Here is a 24,971-nt window from a genome sequence, read left to right on the forward strand (position 1 = left end):
GTTCTGCATCATGTAACAACACTAGTAGCAAGATCAACATTGTCATGTCTTCCTATGCTTGTGTCAAACAATTTTTACGAAAGAGACCAAATTGAAACCAGCTGAATCCAATAAAACGTAATGTGTGATTCAAATGAAAACCCCTGCAGACTTTATGTATGCTAAAGATACCCAGATGGGGACTTAGTCTAACATTCACATCAGTGAGAAAGACCCTTAAAATGTCTGAACACAGGAAAATGCCTATAGGACATCAAGAGATACTCCTGTCTGGACGGTTTGTTTAAGTTCCTCAAAAGCTGGCCAGGGTCAATAAATGGTAATAACTCCTTTAAGAACATCTGCTATCTACAAAGTTCAGGCAGCCATTTAGTCTACTTAACTAGTGTTCTAGAGCATGCAAATAATGAATGCAAGCATTTATTCTGACCAGTGACAGATTTAAGGTACTTATCAGTTGATACATAAAGGTTGAAATGAATTGTCAGATTGCATACACCCAAAGGGGTCTATTTCTACAACATGGCTGTGTGAATGCCTTAAGCATTTGCACAGCCCTCACTAATAATCACCATATTGTGTATAATATGTTTATTCTCTATGATAACCAAAGTATAAAGTATTCTCCTGACTAAGGTATATCAGGAAAATACCGCATCATGGCCACTAGATTCTTGCTTAATGTGTTCGCACAACAATTTTTTTATAAACAGACCCCCAAGTGTACCTATTTAAAATGTTCACTTCACCTAAAAAATGTTGGCTATCATTGGAGCACTGGGTTCAGTATCTATTTTGTTAGATATTGACTACTCCAGGGGAAACGTCTCCATACCATAGTTCCTGACTTTTTTTCAGTCCACTGGAATTTTGGGTGTTGTCCCCCTTTGCAGGTTCCAGTAAATACTGCAGCAACAAGTAGATGTGAAGACCCAAGGCCCAAATGCAGAGATCTCACCAAAAAAGTGTTTTATCAGTTTTGGGTGTCCTGATTTTTTTATATGACCATTTTCATTTTTAGAAAAAAAATATTGCTTGTAAGAAATGTTTGTGGTTTTTGGTAAAAATGTACCTTTTTGGTGCTAGAGATTTCTCTCACTCATAGGCAGTTTAGTGTGTCTTGAAAATACTTATTGCAGTTGCAATAGAAGTGTGGCTAGTCAACAAGCCCAATCTGGCAGTCCTGCAACCCTGGAATATGCCAGAATGGCTACTATGTCTTTATGTGTGAGACAGTCTATTGTAATGGATATTTAAGAGCTACAAGTTTGGGAGGTAATGTTGTGAAAAAAATACTTTTGAAGGTTGATGGACAATGTTAAAATTAAAGTAAAACTACAGGCAAAACATTTTTTTTAAATTTTGGATAGAGCAAGGGAGGGTTATAACCTCTGTCAGATTTTTTTTTTACATCTGTGTCCAATTGTGGAGATTTCCCTTCACTTCCCGGCCCATAGCGATAGAGGAAGTGAGAGGCAATCCCTGCAAATTAAAGGGATTCCTTGGGAACCCCCAGGTCACCAGAACTAGTGTCCCCATTGAAAGATTTGCACTCTATTACTTTTCTGGGAACAACCCAAAATGTGGGATTTTCTTTTACTTTCACTTTGAATGATGATGGTAAACAGGACAAACAGAGAGGGGGAATTTCCCTAATGGGGGTACAGACAGCAATTAAAACTGACAGATGTTCCAATCCTTCTCCACTATCCACAACTAAAAAAAAAAGGATTTCCCTTTAGTTATACTTTAAGTTTCCAGTGTTCCAGTTGTTGGAATGTGGTATTGTAACTACTTTGCTGGTTTTTCTTTTTTTAATTTTTAATATATATTTTTTTTCTCTTTACTCTTCTTGCTTGAGAGATGTTATAAATGAATAATAAAAAAGTACTTCAAGTTATCACTGGAATTCAGTTTTGATTGAAGTTATTTTGAGATTTATTTAAAGAAATATCCCTGGAATTCATAGAGTGTCTAAGACACTCTTTTTAAAATTCCGATGTGCCTAGCGTTGCCACCTCATCCCTTTAAAACCGAACACATAACTACATGGACTGACCATTTGGAAACTCGGGCACTGCCCGAGGGCCCGGGGTCAGTAGGGGGCCCCATGAGATGCCCTTGGTACCTTTTTCATAGACTTTTTTGAGTTTGGGCAAGGACACAGGGGCCCCATGATCCCCTATTGCCCGGGGGCCCCATGAGTTGTCAGTCCGCCCTTGCAATAGACATCCTCCTTCCACTGCCTGCTGTCAATTACAAGGCGAGTGCAAACTTGATGGGGAACCAGTGTCTCAGTTTCTCCATCAGGCTCCACCCATGGCAGCGTCATTGGTTGTTTGGAGGCTGACGGCTGTAAAGCAACCAGTGACAAGGAGCGAATAGCAGCGGCGAATATGTCACTCTGCTACACTACGAACAGGGACAGGCACTCTGTCTATTTGTGTGCCACTTAAGAGTAAGTCTTAATTACCTCCAGTTTTGTTATCCACAATTTATCTATGCAATTGAGGGGATCTATCTATCTATGCAGTTGAGCTGTGGTTTTACTGCCCTCCTTAAGCTGCAAAGTCAGCAGACAGGGATGTACACATGCCTCAGCTCCAATGGTTTGCATTGCGCATGGCAAAACTGATCCCCCCTTCCCATTCTGTGGACAATACTGAATGCAACCTATTCCACTGCATGGGGCCATGCTGAAATCACCCCAAAACCACATGTAATGCATGCGCGTGTGTCAGGAATGGACTCGCCAATGGTGGTGGGACTCACCTGCCTTGTGGGCTGCAGTACCAAGGCTGGCCAGCGGGTGCTCTCAGCAGCATGAATCTAACTCCTGCAATCAGGCCATCACCTGAGGCTGATTGCAAGAGGTGTATTTAAGCAGGACCAGGCTGTTATCAGGGCCTTGGTGTATGTTTCCCATGAGCCCCTGTACCTTGTATCCTGTGTTCCTGTTCCTCTGCCTATCTGATTTGTTGCCGACCCTGCCTGATCCTGACCTCTGCTGACTTCTCCTGCTCTGACTCCTGGCTCGTCCCTGACTATTCTTCTGCCTACTCCTATGCTGTTTGACCTCCTGTTGCTGTACCTTGGCTCGTGACCCGTTTACTCTTTGCCTACCGCTTTGTACTGATCTGCCTCCACCGTTACCGACCCGGCTTGTCTGACTACGCTACACTCCATACTGTCATCCATCCATCCCGCACAGATCCAGTCACTACTGTCTGAACCTTCTTGCCCCTTCACATCAGGTTTTCCCCTGGTACATACCCTCAGCTGGCCCCTCTACCACAGTTGGGTGCACTCAGGGGCCGCGACCTGGTCTCAGTCCTGCACCAAGTCTATCCCCAACATCAGGGGCTCTGGTGAAAAGGCAGACTGGGGCTTAGACTCCGCGCCCTGGGGAATCCTGTTCTGTGGGTCACTAGAGATCCCGCCGGGCGGTGCCTGACGGTACCTTACGGCCTGCCTGACCATTCCACCTCTCCAGCCTGACTATGCCTGTGTTCCAGAAGCCTGCTGTTTCCCTGTGTCAGTCCACACATCTCTGGTCATACCCGGATCCCTGACAGGCACGGTTTTGTGGATTGATAGGCAATAAAACAGTCAGTAAGGAGGTACCATCTCCTAATCAACTGTCAAATGTCCTTTGAAGAGCAATCAGATGACTGATGTAAAGGAGCCATAAAAGTGGTATTTCTGCTATAGGCAGAGTGTTGTTGGGTTGAGTCACCTGTTTAGCCTTTCCACATATCTTTGGGTTATTGTTGGAAAGATATTTCTTACCCCATTCATGTCCCCTTCCTTCCCAAACATTAAAGTCTAATGACAAAATAAAATTTCAACAGGGATTGTGGACGATGCTGCTATAGCAGGTCTGCAGAAGTGGGGACTCAAGTAAGCAGATCCCATCAGTCAGTTTGACTCTTAGAAAAAAACTTGTTAACCATCACTTTAGCTTTTGTAAATACCATATCATTAAGTTTTAATCCCTGTATTTTGTATTATACCCTTATATTTCTCAGCTGTCTATAATTCCTGAGACACATTTTTTTGTCTAGGCTGTATAAATTAGTAGGTATTGGAAGTGACTACTATACATTGCACATGAGAACACGTGTTATGGCCATATTTAATAGGTGCTTTATGTTTATGACATCATAAAATAAGAATATTACTCCCAGGTTATGTTTAGAACACGCTCATTATGAGATATTATTCCAGGTTTTTAAAAAAGACTATGATAGCACGGCCAGTGTTTAAACTCATATTTAAACAAAATCATTCTGTGTTCTGTGTTTATAGTATTAATTAGCCTAAGGGTTCAGCCAAATCGGGCACTAAACTATAATATTATAATCACTTTTTTAATTTTAAAGCAGTAGTAAACCTAAAAATATAAAATAAAAAAAAGATTTTCCCCTGCAAGGTAAAGCCATAATGTGCTAGCATGCATAGCATACTAGCAAATTATGAAAGCCTTACCTTGAAACGAAGCCCTCCAGCGCTGCCGAGGCATGCATCTTCACCCAATCTTTATTTCTGGGTTCCTGAGCTGTGGCCAAGTTAGCCAAAGCCACAATAACTTTACTCCCGTGCATGCATGCGGGAGATACGGCTGTGGCTCAGAGCTCTGAAGGAACGGCACAGGTATGCACATGCACCAGCATTGTCACTGGCTGCTGCTCACTAGAATATCTTCTAAACTGTGCACATTTGCCCATGTGTGTTTGACCATGGATGTGTGACCATATATTCCTATGGAACTCTTCACACTGATCTGATGCGGGTCCAGTGCGTTTTTCATGAGTCCTGCCTGCTGCATTTTTGGTGCAGGTTTGGCGTGGTAAAAAAAACCTCACCAAAAATACCCCTTCCCATTAAAATCAATGGAAAATGCGACAAAGCGCATAAAAAATGCACCTGCGGTCACACGTGCTTTAAAAAACACACCCCAAACGCGTAAAACAGCAGATCAATGTGAAAGTAGTCTATGATTGCCATCGTTAGACTGCTTTCACACTGATCAGTTTTTCTTCAGTTGTTCACTTAAAAAAAAGCAGAAGAAAATGGATCCCTTTAAATGAAACTCTTTACTCCTGGACAAAAGTGCATTAAAAAACTCATCATTGTGAAATGTCCATTTAAACATGCACCAAACATGCCCTAAAAATGCAGCAAGCAGGACTTTTAAAAATGCTGAGGTGTGAAGAGTTCCATAGATTTTAAAGGGATGCATTTTTTTCCACTTTTTTAATTGAAAAATTGATCAGTATGACAGGGCCCATGGGAAGGCATCAAAAGCGCATCAAAAACTTGATCAGATTGATGGTATGGGGTATTGCCTTAATCAGGATGCTGGTATGGAGTATGGCAGTGATCACGGGGTTGGTATTGTGTATGGCAGAGATCTGGCGGTGATCAAGCTGCTACTATGGCATATGGCAGAGATCAGGGTGCTGGTATGGCATATGGCGGTGATCAGGATGCCTGTATGGCATATGGCGGTGATCAGGATGCTGGTATGGCATATGGCGGTGATCAGGATGCATGTATGGCATATGGGGTGATCAGGATGCTGGTATGGCATATGGAGGTGATCAGGATACTGGTATGGCATATGGCAGAGATCAGGGTGCTGGTATGGCATATGGGGGTGATCAGGATGCTGGTATGGCATATAGCGGTGATCAGGATGCCAGTATGGCATATGGTGGAGATCATGGTGCTGGTATAGCATATGGCGGTGATCATGGTGCTGGTATGGCATATGGAGGTGATCAGGATGCTGGTATGGCATATGGCGGTGATCAGGATGCCGGTATGGCATATGGCAGTGATCAGGATGCCGGTATGGCATATGGCAGTGATCAGGATGCTGGTATGGCATATGGCGGTGATCAGGATGCTGGTATGGCATATGGTGGTGATCAGGATGCTGGTATGGCATATGGTGGTGATCAGGATGCTGGTATGGCATATGGTGGTGATCAGGATGCTGGTATGGCATATGGCGGTGATCAGGATGCCGGTATGGCATATGGTGGTGATCAGGGTGCTGGTATAGCATATGGCGGTGATCATGGTGCTGGTATGGCATAGGGTGGTGATCAGGATGCCGGTATGGCATATGGTGGTGATCATGGTGCTGGTATTGCATATGTCGGTGATCATGGTACTGGTATGTCATAGGGTGGTGATCATGGTGCTGGCATGGCATACAGCGGTGATCATGGTGCTGGCATGGTGGTGATCAGGACATTGGTATGGTGTATGGCACTGCTGTGTGAGATCTAAGACACTGTTGCCTCTGACTGCTAGTCTTGTGAGATTTTGTGATGTCACTATTGTGCTGCTCACTGTTCTATTTGTTGGAGGCTTTGACATGAGGTAGTAAAACCCTGACTCTACCAAAATGGTCAATCCTACAGAGAACAAATAAACTGCAGGAAAACCACCATACTGGTATTTTTCTTGTGCACAGATTCCAGAGTCCAGTTCGGTTTTAATGTATATCTGAAAGGAAAACTTCAAATGAGGACAGATGTTCAAGAATCAACTGTCTATAGTTGGTCATACATTGTAAGAATTTTGGCAGATTCACAGGAATTGGATGAAATCCTAAAAGTGGGTGGCCCTTCTGGCTCAACGAAAGCCGAATACTTTTGTCCAAGGAATTGAGATGAAAATCTGTCAACCGTACAGCACCTGCATCCAATTGGCTGCATGCAATGTTCGGGTATAACAGCTAGTGATTTACACCATACAAACAGCCAAGTAGGGGGGATTTGTCCATCAATGCAATTTGTGTGGATGAAGGAATGTTATGTTTCTTTCAGTGAGCGAAATAAATCTATAATTGTATGGTCAGTTTAAAATAGTAGTTCTGCTAAGTTTTGGGGAGAGTTATGTGTAAATCTTATTACCTCACATTGCACCATGTTATTTCAAATTTTTTTGACCAGGTTTAGACTGAGTACTTTCTTGTATGCATGGGAACACAATTGAATAACAAGTGACTTGTTTAGAATATCTATGCATTGTAATGAATAAAAAAATATCTTACCAGTTTCCCTCGGAATTTTTAAATTGTTGAATGGCATATCCAAACTGTATATTTTTTGGACCAGAAAGTAATTTGTTACTGGAAAGCCCAATGTTGTATGGCACGCAGAATTTTAGCAGAATGCCTGCAAGAAATGATGAAATATTGAGAATATATTGTGTAAAACACATGTACTAAGTTATATATGCAGTTTTTGGATTTTTGGTTGTACATCTCCTTCTATTTCTCCTTCCTTGGACCATCAAAATCTTATCCAACAAAATTAATGCTGAGTTCCAGGAACTCAGCTACCTTGTAAAAACTGTGCAAGGAAGATAAATTCTGGAGCTCTGATGCTGCTCACTGTGGTGTCAGTTCCTTCAAGAGCAGAGTCGCTAGAACTGCTATGCCTGCCCCTCCCCTCCTTTTACCCATTCATGGAAGCCTTACTAAAATTCACCAATGACTTACTAACTGCTAAAACCAATGGCAATTACTCCATACTCATACTCTTAGACCTTTCTGCTGCCTTTGACACAGTCCACCACCCGCTACACTCCCTTGGCCTCCGTGACTCTGCTCTTTCTTGGTTTTCTTCTTACCTTTCTCAGCGTGCTATTAGCGTCACATACAACACCAACTCCTCTGCTCCTCTTTCATACACCTCGTCCCTGGGTCAGTTGATATCCTCCCATGGTTTCCAATTATCATCTCTACACTGACAACACTCAAATCCATCTCTCTACTCCCCAGCTAACCCCCTCAATCTCCTCACATATTACAAATATTCTGAGCAACATATCAGTATGGATGTCACACCACTTCCTTAAACTCAATCTTTCTAAAACTGAGCTTGTAATATTTCCTCCTCCCTGCTCCTCTCCCCATAACTTCACCATTACGATCAACAGCACAACCATTGGTCCCTCCCCACGTGCCAGGGTGCTAGGTGTAATCCTAGACTCTGACCTCTCCTTCAGGCTCCACATCCATTTACTGGCTAAATCCTGCTGCCTTGACCTCCACATTATTTACAGAATTCGCCCCTTCCTGACTCACAACACCAAATACAACTTAACCACACGTTACTTAGATCGCGCCTTGATTACTGGAACTCCCTCCTCACTGGTCTACCATTACACAGGCTATCCCTCCTTCAGTCTATTATGAATGCTGCTGCCAGACTCATACACCTTACCAACCGATCAGCGACTGCTGCCCCTCTTTGCCAATCCCTTCATTGGCTTCCACTAGCGCAGTGTATAAAATTCAAAATACTAACCACAACATACAAAGCCATCCACAACACTGTCCCTAGTTACATCAAAAACCACACCTGCAAATATCTTCCAAATCATCTGCTCTGCTCCTTCCAAGACATTTTACTCTCTCTAGCTCTCTTGCCACTTCTTCCTATGCTTGCCTTCAAGACGTCTCCAGAACCTCGCCCATCCTCTGGAACTCCCTACCCCAGCATATCTGGTCAGCCCCCACCCCATCTTTGAAAACTCGCTTATTTGGGGAAGCCTACCCTACCTCCACCTAAGAACTGTACTTGAGTCATCTTCATCAGATCATCCCCTGCAACTATCACCTTTTGTACCACCTCCCCCTTCCTTTAGATTGTAAACCCCATGAGCAGGGCCATCATATTCCTTCTGTTTTGAACTGTATTGTAATTGTACTGTCCCCCTTTATATTGTAAAGCTCTGCATAAACTGTTGGCGTGATATAAATCCTGTATAAAACTAATAATAATTATGTGAACGCATTCACAAAATACAAAGGCTTCTGTGAATGGGCAGCAGAGTGGAGAGGGGCATAGCTGCTCTGTGTGCTTCTCTCCTCTCACAGCCAGAGTGCACCCTCCCGGGAGTGCAATAAACCCATCATATATATAAACGTAATAAGTCCAGGAAGTGGCATGCACCTAATTGAACTTATCTCATAGCATGTCTTGACTTTTTTGCAAAGTATCTGAATTCCTGGAATTCAGCTTTAACCTTGGTCATGAACAATATTTCATCATCATAGGAAAGCTGTGGTTATTTTTGGTTGTTCAGCAAACATGAAACTGGAAAACTGATGAAAAAAGCCTATGTATGTTAGGCCTAAATTGAAATGAAGGTAGTAGCTGTAACTTATATTGGGCACTACTGCATGTGTTTTTATTATTGCTTTCAAAAAGTAGATCTTCAAACACAATTTCATTGTGGATAGTGTGGAGAAGAGTCCACATTTTGGAGATTTCCCATTGCTTCCTGTTATGGTCACCAAAACAGGCTGTAAGAGGAATGTTTCCAAAAGGGACATAGACAGTACTAAAAAGCTAATAGAAATGTTAATTCTTCCTGTACTATCCAAGCTAGGTTCAATTTATTCATATGTGGTTTTTGGCTTAACATGCTACATGCTGGTTCTGGTTTCCACCTAGGACATGATCCACACAGAATTCATAGAATGTATTAAGGTAAATAAAAAAAACTTGATGCTTTAGAATCCCTTTAACCTATTAGTGACTGAAGGTAAAACAAATGTTTTAAATTGTGAGCTCTAATGAGCAGGACCCTCTGATTCCTCCTGTATTGAATTGTACAGGGTGTCCCTAAAGTCTGGACACCTAAGCAAAATGCATATTTTCAATAAATTTCCATATATTATTCAGCAACATTTTATTTTATTGGAATATTAATCAATAACATCTGAAATGTGATTTCCATCATTTGTGATGCAAAGTTCCATGTGCTTTGCAAGATTCACATGAACCCAACGTAGTAACTCCACATTTCTGTCAATTGGAGCACATTTGTTCATGATGCGTTCCTTCAGGTGATTCATATCTCTGATTTTCATTGAGTACACCTTCTCTTTTAGCATACCCCAAAAAAAAGAAGTCAAAGGGGAATCCACCTAGCTGCTCATAAAGCAGATCAGAACTGAGTGGACACGGACAGGGGTGGATTGACAACTCATGGGGCCCCCGGGCAATAGGGGATCATGGGGCCCCTGTGTCCTTGCCCAAACTCAAAAAAGCCTATAAAAAAGGTACCAGGGGCATCTCATGGGGCCCCCTACTGACCCCGGGCCCTCGGGCAGTGCCCGAGTTTCCAAATGGTCAGTCCGCCCCTGGAAACGGATATGTCATCTGCCTGCTCTGCTCTGACCAGCAGGGAACTTGGACGCTGCCTCTCTGCTGATCAGGATGGAGTCCACCTCATTGGAAAGGGGTCTAAATATTTATGTCACGTTTTTATTGCTGTATGTGACACCTTAGGGAGATTTCACCTCGCTGCAAAAACCGTGAAAAGAGATTAACAAAGAAAAGCGGTTACATAGAGAACAAATGCAATACTCAAATAGTATTCAAAGATATGCTTTATTGGCAAAGTTGCGCATAGGGAACCAAGACTGCAAATAGCCATCACCTCAATAGTGGACAATACACAAGACAACCTTAAAATAAAAAAGAGAGACACCATGGCAGGCCATAAGTGGTACTATGCTATCGAGGCAACGACTCACAGGTCTTTTGCATCAATAGCAAAGGCACATCGGGGTACACACATTGGGGAAATATTTATAAGATGAAAGCATATGAAACAAACTATGCATCAATAATAAAGACATGTAAAACTCCAAAATAGCTGGAAATAGGGGCCCATAAGACAATATTTTTGGGCTGGAATAGACCAACTTGGATGTACATCATAAATGCAGAGTGATATAAAAAAAATTACCATAGGGACATAGATATGTATCTGGTACTGGTAAACCATAAATCAAATATCATTGTTTCATTGTGAGAAGACACAATCCTCAAGGTAGATGATAGACCTATGATAGGCCATAAGTATAACGTGGTGATCCTTGATGAGATATAAATCAACGTCCAATGGCAGATAGTAATGAGCAGAAAGCTATATGTATATAGATGTATTATCTTGAATTATAGAGTATCCATAAGGCAACCCCTGTCTGGAACATAAATGGCAGAGCCCTGCCAGCATGTAGCAATAGCTATCCACCAGATGTGAGTTATAATGTCACTTTAAGTAACTGGATCAGGAGAAAAATGATGAATAGATCCTTGATGGACTATGCAGATAGGATGCTGTGCACCAACTGAGATATAGCATTGCATCTCCATCCTGTAATAAGAGAGTGACAAGGAAAAAGTCAGTGAGACTGCCGCTGTAGCAAACGCCTAGCAGGACAAGAAATGAGGGGAGCAGTAGTCCCTGGAACGGAAGGGCACAGATGGAGGTTCTAACCCCTATACCATTGAAGGAAGCTGCTGAAGTGTGGTCAGGCCTTTTGGTCTAATCAACTGAAAATCACACATCCCAATAGAAAAGAATCTAAACAACTCTGTACTTCAGTATTTATCTTTTTCTGGGCTGCGTACTTTCTGAATGTCTGTATGGCATGCGATAGTGAATAACATCCTGACTCACTATGTTATGTCTATACTGAACTACACAACCACGCAACATCCGGCTTCCTAGTAAACAGACGTTTGGTTCACAGATTATGCAATATTTGAATCTTGTCTAGTTAACCATTTACAACATTCCAGAGGGTTCAAGACACAGGATATTAGTCACAATGATGCCTTACATTCAGGACTCGCTGGAGCTGTGCTGATCTGCATAAATCAATACAGGTTCCATGCCAGAACAAACAAACAATTGTTTTCTATGTGCCGCCTTCAGCTGGGTTGCAGTGCGTTGTGTAAAGCTTGCCATAGATGGGTTGTTTTAAAAAACAAATGGATTCCTCCATCCATACAGGAGAAGTGGATTGGGGAATCCTCCCAGCTGTGTTATTGTATTCTGACAGTGCAGACTCCTCCACTGCCAGAATTCACTGATCACCACTGTAACCAGTCGGCTGCAGCAGCTGATCAAATGAAGATTTTAAAAACATCCTGTTCATCAAAAGTTGATTGCTGGATTAACTTTTGTTGTATGAGAATGGGCATAGATGGATCGAAAATCCAAACATGCTGCATTGCATTGCTCCTCATCGCACCATTGAGGTACACAAAAGTGAATGATATGCTATTTTTGTGACATTTGAACCAGTTGGCGACCGCCTACCACAGATTTACTGCGGCAGAGTGGCTCCACTGTGCTGCATCATGTAGACCACCGCCTTGGCTGTGTTCCAATTCGCTCCACCACATAATTTATAGCTGGGAACTGCTGATTGGCTGAGCAAATGACAAGAGACAGCCCTATGTTGGTAAACAATACAGGGCTCTCTAGAGACAGCGGCAATGTGCCATTTTTTTTCTCCCTGTAAAGCAGGGAGTAAAAACAGGCACATTGCTTAGTGGAAACAGCACACAGTAAATATTGTAAGGCCCCTTTCACACGGGCATTACATTTTTTTTCATCAGTTCAGTCATGTTTTTTCCAAGCAAAAACAGATCAGTTCACATCAGTTTTTCATCAGTTTACATTCGTTTTTTCATCAGTTTACATCCATTTTTTCATCCGTTTATCTCCGTTTTTCATCTAGTTACATCCGGTTTTCAACCATTTACATCAGTTTTTAGTCCGTTTACATAAGTTTTCGGACACTTTCATCCGTTTACATCCATTTTCATCCGTTTATATCTGTTTGCGTTCATTTACATCCTTTTTTGTCAGTTTTTTTTAATGGAACAAAAATATAGTTTTCTTCCATTTAAAATAACGGATATTAATGGATATGGACATTAACAGATGTAAACAGTTTACATCCGTGTATTCGTTTACATCTGTTTTATTCATCCGTTTTATATCCGTTTACATCAGTTTTTCATTCATTTACATCCATTTTTTGTCTGTTTACATCAGTTTTCGGACGTTTTCATATGTTTACACCCGTTTACATTCGTTTTCATCCGTTTACGTCCATTTACAGCCTTTGTTTGTCTGTTTTTTTAATGGAAGAAAAACAGGGGTTTCCTTAGTTCAAAATAATGGGTGTTAACGCATATGGACAGTAATGGATGTAAATAGATGATCATCCGTTTACATCCGCTTGTCCATAGAAATACATGGGTGTCCGTTTTTCATCCGTAAATGCACAAATGAAAAATGGACATACGGAGCACCCTTGTAAAAGAGGCCTTAGGCACACAGTTACCCTTTGATTGCCTTTCATTATTACAGTGACGGTGTATTATTATTATTATTATTATACAGTATTTACTATAAAGCGCCAATAGTTCGCTCAGCGCTATACATTACAAAGGGGGACAGAACATGTGACAGAACAATAACAATACAATGTAAAACATGAGGGGATTGAGGGTCCTGCTCTTTCGAGCTTACAATCTAGGAGGGAGGGGATGGTGGCACAGGAGGAGATAGCTGTGGGGGATGGAGTGGTAGGAAGAGTGGAGGAGGTCGGCAAGTTAGCAGGGGGTGGGGTAGGCTTCCCTGAAGAGATGGGTTTTCAGGGTGCACCTAAAGGAGAGGAGAGTAGGTGATAATCTGATGGGTTGGGGCAGGGAGTTCCAGAGGATGGGTGACACCCTGGAGAAGTCCTGGAGGCTGGCATGGGAGGAGGAGACCAGGGAACTAGAGAGAAGGAGGTCTTGTGAGGAGCGGAGTGTGCGTGCTGGGCGGTACTTGGATATTAGGTCAGTGATGTAGTTCGGGGCAGTATGGTGGACAGCTTTGTACATCAGCGTTAGGATTTTGAATTTGATCCGTTGCGCAATCGGAAGCCAGTGGAGAAATTGGCAGAGGGGGGTGGCGGAGATGGAGCGGTTGGAAAGGTGAATGAGTCTGGCAGCCGTATTCAGGATTGACTGAAGCGGGGATAGCCAGCGGCGAGGCAGGCCGGTGAGGAGGGAGTTGCAGTAGTCGAGTCGTGATATGATGAGGGAGTGGATGAGCTGTTTAGTGGTTTCTGGGGTTAGGAACGTGCGGATTTTGGCGATGTTGCGGAGGTGGAGTCTGCACGAGTTTGTTAAAGATTGGACTTGGGGCTGGAAGGATAGGTTGGAGTCCAGAATGACACCAAGTACTTTGGCCTGCAGGGTGGGTTTGATGGTAGCATTGTTGGATGTGATAGAGAAGTCAATGGGGGTGGTGTGCGGGCTGGGGGGAAGACAAGAAACTCGGTTTTGGAGAGGTTCAGTTTAAGGAAGTGGAGCGACATCCAGTCTGATATGTCGCTCAGCAGGTGTGTGATTCGGGCAGAGACCGAGGGGGTGAGGTGGGGGGTTGAGAGATAGATTTGTGTGTCGTCGGCATAGAGGTGGTAGTTGAAGCCGTGAGAGTGTATGAGTTGGCCAAGGGAGGAGGTGTAGAAGAGAAGGGGCCTGAGGACAGAGCCTTGAGGGACCCCAACAGAGAGGGGGAGTGAGGGGGAGGTGGTAGCATTATAGGTAACGCTGAAAGAGCGTTGTGACAGGTAGGATGAGAGCCAGGAGAGAGCAGAATCTCTGAGGCCGAGGGAGTGTAGTTTTTTGAGGAGGAGGGGGTGGTCGACTGTGTCGAAGACCGCAGAGAGGTCAAGGAGTAGGAGCACTGAATAATGGCCATTAGCTTTGGCGGTTAGCAGGTCGTTGGATAGTTTGAGTAAGGCAGTTTCGGTGGAGTGTAGGGGACGGAAGCCGGACTGTAGGGGATCGAGGAGGTTGTTGTCGTTGAGGTGAGAGCATAGGCGTGTGTAGACTAGGCGCTCGAGGAGTTTAGATGTAAATGGGAGCAGGGAGATATGTCTGAGGTTGTTCGGGTCATTGGGGTCCAGGGAGGGCTTTTTAAGTATGGGGGTGATGTGTGCATGTTTCAGAGGGGAGGGGAAAGTGCCGGAGGAGAGGGAGAGATTGAAGATGTGGGTGAGGGAGCGTAGGATGGAGGGGGAGGGAGGTCGTAGGAGTTGTGAGGGGATAGGGTCGAGGGGGCAGGTGGTGAGGCGGGCATCAGAGAGGATCTTGGAGACTTCCTCGATGGTAGTAAGGTCAAAGGTGCGGAGTGTTGGGGGAGCTTCAGTATGAGGAATGTAGGGTGGGGTGGAAGAGGAGGTCAGAGCAGTGGTAGGGCCGTGGGAGAGGGGTGATGAGGGGGTAGCTGAGTGAGGGGGAAGGGGGTTGGAGGGAGTTTGAGCAGCGACGAAGTCCCTGCGGGTTATGTCGAGGGGGAGGGGGGATGAGGGGGTAGCTGTGTGAGAGGGGACGGGTTGAGAGGGCGTGTGAGTAGCGGCGATGTCTTTGCGAATTGTGTCAATCTTGTTTTTGAAGTGATTGGCAATCTCAAGGGCAGTGAGTGAGGTGCTGGGTGGAGGTGGGGGTGGCGAGAGTAGAGAGTTGAAGGTGGAGAAGAGTCGGCGAGGATTGGAGGAGAGGGCCTTGATGAGGGTCAGGAAGTAGGCTAGTTTGGCTGCGTGGAGGGAGGAGGTGGAGGTGTGGAAGGCAGATTTGTAGCGGGTGAAGGCTTGTTGGGATTTGGTTTTGCGCCATAGTCGCTCCAGGGCACGACTGTGTCGTTTGAGGGTTTTGGTGTGATCAGTCTGCCAGGGCTGGAGCGGTCGGGGTCTGATGTTGCGTGTGGTTAAAGGCGCTAGTGAGTCAAGGGCTGTTGAGAGCGTGTTGTTGTAGGTGCTCATAGCCAACTCGGGGCAGGACAGGGGGAGGATGCTGTCGTGGAGTTGATCAGCTGCAGAGTGATGGGGGGCAGGGTTAAGGTTGCGGAGGTTACGGCTGGTAGTAGTGTGACATTTGGAGGGGTAGGCGTTGGAGGACGAGGAGATAGAGAAGGTAATCAGGTTGTGGTCAGAGAGAGGGAAGGGGGTGTTAGTGAGGTTGTGGGGAGCGCAGTGGTTGGAGAAGATGAGATCAAGGATATTACCGTCAGAGTGGGTGGTGGATTGTATGCATTGTGCAAGTGCAAAGGAGGAGGTTAAGTGGAGGAGATGGGATGTGTCCGAGTTGTCGAGGTTGACAGGGATGTTGAAATCCCCAAGGATGATGGTGGGTAGCTCAGAGGAGAGGAAGAAGGGTAGCCAGGAGGAAAAGTCATCCAGGAAGCGGGGTATGGATCCAGGAGGCCGGTATATCACAGCAATTTTCAGGGGGGTTGGGGAGAATAGTCGGACGCAGTGGGCCTCGAAGGAGGAGAAGGATAGGGAGGGGGGGTTTGGGAGGACTCGGAAGGTGCTCTGCGGTGACAGGAGCAGACCAACCCCACCACCTTTACGACCGTTGGGCCTGGGTGAGTGGGTCCAGGTGAGACCGCCGTAGGAGAGTGCAGCAGGGGAGGTAGAGTCAGTGTGCTGGATCCAGGTTTCCGTGATCGCTAGGAGGTTGAGGGAGCGGGAAACAAAGAGGTCGTGGATGGCGGTAAGCTTGTTGCACACCGATCGGGCATTCAGGAATGCACATGAAAATGTGGGGGAGATTTTAGGGAGCAGGGGGATAGATACTAAGTTGCGGGAGTTACAGCGGGATGTGGAGGCGGGAGGGTGTTGTGCAGGTGAGGGAGGTGGTGGAGGGCCAGGATTCGGGGAGATGTCCCCTGCGGTTATGAGGAGGAGAAGGGTGAGAAAGGTGGCATGGGAGCGGGATGTGCAGGAGCGTGAGAAACTACTAGTGGAGGTGTTCGGGTCAGTGGGAGAGTGGAGTAATAGGAGGAGGTGGTGGGTGCCGTAGAGGGGCGAAGGAAGCAGTGAGGACACAATATACAAGTGTTTGGGAGGAGCAGAGGGATATAGTGAATGGATTTTGGGAACGGAGGAGAGAAAAATGAGAAGGAGGAGTGGAAGAGGCATTTTGGGGAGGTGATGAGAGCAGTAGTAAGGAGATGATAGCAATGAGGGGGAGATGTACAAGTGTATAGTATTATCACTGATCACTGTAATAGTGTCACTTGAGATGTCAGTGTCATTTACTCCATTACCACCCAGTGTAAGTTAGTGTCAGATTACCTGCCACACTGTAACAGTCCCACTATAAGTCGCTGATCACCGCCATTAAAAAAAAATTCCAATCTATAGCATTGTTTGTAAATGCTATAACTTTCATGCAAGCCAATTAACATACATGTACTGAGATTTTTTTTCACCAAAGACATGTAGCAGAATACATTTTGGTCTAAATTTATGATGAAATGGTTTTCCTTTAATTCTTTTATTGGACATGTTTTATAGTGGAAATTACAAATATATTGTTTTTTTTTAAAAAAATGTTCAGTATTTTTATACATTACAAAATAAAAAACCCAGCGGTGCTCACATACCACCAAAAGAAAGGTCTGTTTGTGTAAAAAGTGATATAAATTTAATTTGGGTACAGCGTTCCACGACAATTGCAATTTGAAATAGCGAAGTGCAGAATGACAAAAAAATGGCCTGGTCATGAAGGTGGTAAAATCTTCCAGAGCTTAAGTGGTTAATACATTTTTTTAAATAAAGAAAAAAAAAGTTGTCACCACCGCTATGCTAAAAGCTTGTTTACACTTGTGGCAAGGATTACCTCTCCTCTGAAAAGCGATCCAAACTCGGATCACTTTTAAGAGGCGTTTGAGAGGAGGAGGCTTTTTCACTGGCAGGTTTAACCCCCATAAATGCTTCACTAAGGCGCCGCAACCGTGTACATGTCAGGAATTGCTTCACAGCCCCATTCATGTCGTCCAAGGAGGAAGCAGACAATATCCTGAATGTGTAGTGTATGCTTTTTTCACTTTCCGATCCATGAATGATGTCTATGCTGCAACAGCTGGTAAATGTGAAACTAGGAATGTGTCAAGCATGAGACACCCTTCCTGCGTCCATTGTGGGATGGGCATGAACCTATGTTCTATGAATCACATTCTATTTACTTTGTGACGGATACTATCTGCATCTATTTTTTGTGTGTGTGTTGAAATTTTGCAAAAAGGTCTATCAGCCCCAATGATGTTATTTTATGTTTGTCTTTCTAATTGGAGACAGTTTTTAAACCCCTCCATTGAAGGTTGGTGCTATTTGTTGCGTCAGTTCATCAATCCCCACTCCTACTGATTAATTGCTAATGATTTTAGTAGTGTGAACGAGCTGCTAGAATTCATCCATGCAGCTGAAGCCATAGACATGCTTGATTTAATCAATTATTTATCATTTCATCATTATTATCTGCATTTGCTGTTCAGCAGTGATCTATATGTGCTTTTAAAATCATTCATGAATTTGGACATTTGTGAATGTGAAATGAAGTACACTATATTGCCAAAAGAATTGGGATGCCTGACTTTACACACACATGAACTTTAATGCCATCCCAGTCTTGAGCTGGCCATATATTATACAATTTTCTTAAGAAAATTTCTTTAGATTTACCAAAAACCATTTAATAGGAGGTCAAACCTAAACAACACTTTCAATTGTATCCAATTATGCAGGCCCATGCACTACATAGTTGTAGGTAAATCTAAAATAAATTGGGCAGAAATTGGACAGAAAACTGTATGGTGTATGGCCAGCCTTAGTCTGTAGGGTTCAATATTGAGTTGGCCCACCTTTTGCAGCTGTAACAGCTTCACATCTTCTGGGAAGGCAATCCAGAAGGTTTAGGAGTGTGTCTATGGGAATGTTTGACCATTCTTCCAGAAGCGCATTTGTGAGGTCAGGCACTGATGTCGGATGAGAAGGCCTGGCTTGCAGTCTCCGCACTAATTCATCCCAAAGGTGTTCTATCGGGTTGAGGTCAGGACTCTGTGCATGCCAGTCAAGTTCCTCCACCCCAAACTCGCTCATCCATGTCTTCATGGATATTGCTTTGTGCACTGGTGCGCAGTCATGTTGGAACAGGAAGGGGCCATGCCCAAACTGTTCCCACAAAGGCCAAGCCCAACCCTTGAAAAACAACCCCACACTATATCCCCCCTCCACTACACTTTACACTTGGCACAATGCAGTCAGGTAAGTACCATTCTACTGGCAACTGCCAAACCCAGACACGTCCATCAGATTTCTAGACAGAGAAACATGATTGGTCACTCCAGAGAACACTTCTCTACTGCTCTAGAGGCCAGTGACAATGTGCTTTACACCACTGCATCTCATGCTTTGCACTGCACTTGGTGATGTAAGGCTTGGATACAGCTGCTCGGCCATGGAAGCCCATTCCATGAAGCTCTCTACACACTGCTATTGTGCTAATCTGAAGGACACATGAAGTTTGGAGGTCTTTAGTTATTGACTTTGCAGACAGTTGGCGACTCCTGCGCACTGTGCGCTTCAGTCATTTTCCGTGGCCTGCCACTTGGTGGCTGAGTTGCTGTTGTTCCCAGTTGCTTCCACTTTGTTATAATACCACTAACAGTTGACCATGGAATATTTATTCATTTGGCTGAAACCATTTACCTAGACGGGTGATATGTGTGTTAAAATAATTTAATTTAAAAGAGAAGTATGTTTTTTTTTTAATCATACTTACGTGGATGCAGCATCTGTCCCCCAGCAGCTCTGAGGGTGAGAACAGAGCGATCAGACACTGCTGATCGCTCAGTTATCCCAGCCGCTGTCTGCTCTTGTAGAAGTAGTCTGCACCTGGGCATGCAGACAGCTTCTACAAACATTTGTGAAAGAATGGGTTGCTCTCAGGAGCTCAGTGAATTCAAGCACGTTACTGTGATAGGTTGTCACCTGTGCAATAAGTCCATCCATGGACTTTCCTTGCTACTAAATATTCCACGGTCAGCTGTTAGTGATATTATAACAAAGTGGAAGCAACTGGGAACAACAGCAACTCAGCCAGAAACTGGTAGGCCACGTATAATGATAGAGCAGGGTAAGTGCATGCTGAAGTCTGCAGAGTCAATAGCTAAAGATCTTCAAACTTCATGTGGCCTTCAGATTAGCACAACAACAGTGCGCAGAGAGCTTCATGGAATTGGTTTCCATGGCCGAGCAGCTGCATCCAAACCTTACATCACCAAGTGCAATGCAAAGCATTGGATGCAGTGGTGCAAAGCATGCCGCCACTGGACTCTAGAGCAGTGCAGATGTGTTCTCTGGAGTGACAAATCACGCTTCTTTTTCTGGCAATCCGATGGACGTGTCTGGGTTTTTGCCTGACCGCATTGTGCCAAGTGTAAAGTTTTGTGGAGGGGGATTATGGTGTGGGGTTATCTCTCAGGGGTTGGCTTGGTCCCTTAGTTCCAGTGAAGGGAACTCTTAACCCTTTGAGGACCGTAAGATTTTGGAACACCAAAAGAATCAATTTTTTTGTTTTTAAAGTTCGTACACTTCAGTTGCTGTAACTAAGCCATTTCATGAAATAATTGGCAAAAAGCTAGATCCATTTGTTGTTTGTTGATAAGAACTAAAATTTTGACTCAAACCAAAAAAAAAAAAGAAGAGTTTTAAGTTCTTAATCAGATGATACACGCAATTAAAAACATGGGACAAATACGTCCCTTGGTCCTCAAAGGGTTAAGGCATCAGCAAACCAATACATTTGGACAATTTCATGCTCCCAACTTTGTGGGAACAGTTTGGGGATGGCACCATCCTGTTCCACCATGACTGCGCACCAGTGCACAAAGCAAGGTCCATAAAGACATGGAGGAGCGAGTTTGGGGTGAAACTTTCCCATAGACACACTACTAAACCTTGTGGACAGTCTTCCCAGAAGAGTTGAAGCTGATATAGCTGCATAGGGTGGGCCAACTCAATATTGACAATAAGACTGAAATGCCATTAAAGTTCATGTGCGTGTAAAGGCAGGCATCCCAATACTTTTGGCAATATAATGTATATCTAGAGCGGACCATATGGGTGAGGTGCACATTGGTAATTAGTCTCAGTGCATAGCAATCAGGCCCTCCCAAAAGGCCATACAGTATATAGAAAAGAGAGAAGAAGATTGCTGCACTTAAAAATAATGTAGAAAAATATAAAAAAAATTACAAAAACACCAGTACAGTGTGCAACAAACAGTTTAGGGCTATTCAGATTGCACCCTTCACACATGTGTTCTAATCTGAAGAAGGGCGCGATCTGAACAGCCCACAACTGTTTGTTGAACACTGTACTGGCATTTTTGTAATTTTTGTATATTTTTCTACATTAAAGTTTTTTAAGTGCACCAATCTTCTTCTCTCTTTTCTATAAATATATATATATATATATATATATATATATATATATATATATATATATATATATATATATACACAAAAAAAAAACTTTACTAAAGCAAAGCATGTATAATTTCTTTCGGTATTTTATCTCATGATGTGATATCCAGGAAAATGGACACCGTGGAGAACCCCTGTCAGTTTTTGCTGCTAATAAAATAGTTAACTGGTAAAGGTGAAAAGGTAAAATGGCTTAAACTGTAGAAATACCAACTGACTGCTGATGTAATAATACAAAAGAAAAAAGGTGACTGGAAAACCAGTCAAAGGGAAGCTGTTTCACAGGACACACATGGTGTATCAAGAACAACGAAGTTAAATTACGAAAATACAAAATATAAATGTCAAATATTGAATGAAAATAGTATCAAAAATCCCACACATATGCACTTACATACCCTTCTTCCACCAATAAAAAGACAGTATTTTCATTGGAGAGTTTTCCCTTCACTTCCTCTCACATAACCAAAAAAGGAAATGAGAGGAAACCCCCTGCAAATTCAAAGAATCTCTTGGGAACCCGCAGATCACCAGAACCAGTGTCCCCACTGAAAGATTTCCCCTCTATTACTTTTCTGGGGACAACCCGAAATTTGGGATTTTCTTTTCATTTTACTTGCAATAAAATGGTAACCAGGACAAATAGAGAGGGTGAATCTCTCTAACAGGGGCACAGATAGCAATGAAAACCTGAGAGGGGATCTAATTCCTCTCCACTCCATCAAAAATGAACCACTTGTCCTCCAGAAGATTTACCCCCTTTCCTGATCAGGTGTTTTTTTGCGATGCGGCGCTATATTGTTTTAACCACTTGCCGCCCTGCCACTGTATATATTCGTGTGCAGGGCGGCACTGGGGCGCAAAACCATGTTTTAAAACGGGCTCCTCACTCCCGACGTTTTTTGCCGGCAGGGGGCGCGCACGCGCGCTCCCGCCGACCCGCGGGTGACACCATTTGATCCTGGAGGGATCAATCATTCGATTTCAGCCAGTGATGTCTGGCTGAAATCAGATGATCGGTCCCTGTCCTATCCTGTCCTGTGTTGACATTTACACAGGATATGATGTCATTCTTCTCTGCCTGGACACATTCCGTTCCAGACAGAGAAGAAGACATCCAAACAGTGAGTAAAATAGCACATACCCACAGTTAGAACACACCTAGGACACATTTAACCCCCTGATCGCCCCCCCCCCAGTTAACCCCTTCACTGCCCTGTCACCAGTGTCACTGATCAGTGAAGCGATTTTTACTGATCACTGTATCAGTGTCGCTGGCGACTTCCGATAGTGTTAGCGTCCCGTCCAGATAGCGCCAGTTTGCCCGCCAGTACACCAGTAATCCCGTTTAACCCCTTGATCGCCCCCCCAGTTAACCCCTTCACTGCCCTGTCACCAGTGTCACTGATCAGTGAACCGATTTTTACTGATCACTGTATCAGTGTCGCTGGCGACTTCCGATAGTGTTAGCGCCCCTCCCAGATAGCGCCAGTTTGCCCGCTAGTACACCAGTAATCCCATTTAACCCCTTAATCTCTCCCCCCCCCCCAGTTAACCCCTTCACTGCCCTGTCACCAGTGTCACTGATCAGTGAAGCGATTTTTACTGATCACTGTATCAGTGTCGCTGGCGACTTCCGATAGTGTTAGCGCCCCTCCCAGATAGCACCAGATTTCCCACTAATACACCAGTAATCCCGTCTAACCCCTTGATCGCCCCCCCCCCCCCCGAGTTAACCCCTTCACTGCCCTGTCACCAGTGTCATTGATCAGTGAACAGATTTTTACTGATCACTGTATCAGTGTCGCTGGCGACTTCCAATAGTGTTAGCGCCCCTCCCAGATAGCGCCAGTTTGCCCGCCAGTACACCAGTAATCCCATTTAACCCCTTGATCGTCCCCCACCCCCCAGTTAACCCCTTCACTGCCCTGTCACCAGTGTCATTGATTACAGTGAACAGATTTTTGCTGATCACTGTATTTGTGTCACTGGTGACTTCCGATAGTGTTAGCGCCCCTCCCATATAGCGCCAGTTTGCCCGCTAATGCACTGGATTTTTTTTACCAAAAGCATGTAGCAGAATACATTTTGGCTTAAATTTATGACTAACTTTGAGTTTACGATAGATTTTTTATAGCTGAAAGTTGAAAATATTGTTTTTTTTTCAAAATGTTCGTGTTTTTTTGTTTATAGCGCAAAAAAAAAAAAAAAAGCGCACAGGTGATAAAATAACATCAAAAGAAAGCTCTATTTGTGTGAAAAAAAGGACATAATTTCGTTTGGGTACAGCATTGCATGACCGCGCAATTATCATTTGAATTAGTGCAGTGCTGTATAGCAAAAAAAGGCATAACTTACAGTATCTATACCGGGTGTCAGCAACCCGCGGCTCCAGAGCCGCATGCGGCTCTTTTTCACCTTGGCTGCGGCTCCGGAGCACACTGCCCACCAGGTGACAGGCAATAGGGCAGCAATGGGCAAACTACGGCCCGGCGGACCTTTTAATCCGGCCCGCGGAGCTAGGCTCCCGCTAGGCTCCCGCTAGGCTCCTCTCACAGTCCACCCTGAAGACCGGTGTAGCATGAAAATCTGTCTCCTAAGAGGATCTGTCCCCCTCAACGTATCTGCGCATGTGCCGGAGATCGCCGATCGGCTGCTAATGCCTGAAACTGGCACATACGCAGATACGTCAAGGGGGACAGATCCTCATAGGAGACAGATTTTCATGCTACACCGGTCTTCAGGGTGGACTGTGACACCGGAACGGCGCGGGAACACGGCGAGAGGAACGCGCGGAGCAAAGGTAAGTGAATTGACACAGGGGGGACTTGGGGACTTAATATGGGGGATGAATTAATATGGGGGATGAATTACTATAGGGGGGATGAATTACTATATGGGGGATGAATTACTATATGGGGGATGAATTACTATGGGGAATAAATACTATGGGGGATGAATTACTATATGGGGGATGAATTACTATGGGGGATGAATTACTATGGGGGATGAATTACTATGGGGGATGAATTACTATATGGGGGATGAATTTCTATATGGGGGATGAATAACTATATGGGGGATGAATTACTATATGGGGGATGAATTACTATATGGGGGATGAATTACTATATGGGGGATGAATTACTATGGGGGATGAATTACTATATGGGGGATGAATTACTATGAGGGATGAATTACTCTGGGGGATGAATTACTCTGGGGGATGAATTACTCTGGGGGATGAATTACTCTGGGGGATGAATTACTATATGAGAGATGTATTTTCAGTTTTAAAAACGTGGCTCTCAAAATAAATTTCAATCGTGGTTTTGGCGAGATTTGGCTCAGTTGAAAAAAAAGGTTGCCCACCACTGACCTAAGGCTATGATTGTGATTATGACGATACACTGTGGCCCTGATTAACCCTTTGCTTACTGGGCCCTTAAACCCCCTTCATGACCAGAGCGCTTTTTGCAATATATGCAGTGTCGGATTTGTTTTAAATGTTGCAATGGTTTTGCGGCTCCCAGTCTTTTTTTCTCTCTTGGAAACGGGTCCAAGTGGCTCTTTATGTCTTAAAGGTTGCAGACCCCTGATCTATACCATAGTTTGTAGACGCTATAACAAGCAATCAATATACATTTATTGGGATTTTTTTTTACCAAAAACATGTAGCAGAATACATTTTGGCTTAAATTTATGACTAACTTTGAGTTTACGATATATTTTTTATAGCTGAAAGTAGAAAATATAGTTTTTTTCAAAATTTTTGTGATTTTTTTGTTTATAGCGCAAAAAATAAA

At 43.9% G+C, this 24,971-nt stretch overlaps 1 protein-coding gene across 1 annotated transcript in view; it reads right to left on the reverse strand.

The window, feature by feature from the left end:
- ITGA2 (integrin subunit alpha 2) overlaps positions 1-24,971 on the reverse strand; it is a 166,076-nt gene that overhangs the window by 95,959 nt on the left and 45,146 nt on the right. Inside the window, exon 2 of the mRNA XM_089682690.1 lies at positions 7,070-7,193. Coding sequence (XP_089538816.1) covers positions 7,070-7,193 — 124 coding nt within the window. The remainder of the gene's footprint in view (positions 1-7,069; positions 7,194-24,971) is intronic.

This window comes from Staurois parvus, unplaced genomic scaffold (assembly GCF_062004578.1).
Source record: "Staurois parvus isolate SC_StPar_1 unplaced genomic scaffold, SC_StPar_1.0 ptg000294l, whole genome shotgun sequence".
NCBI lineage: Eukaryota > Metazoa > Chordata > Amphibia > Anura > Ranidae > Staurois > Staurois parvus.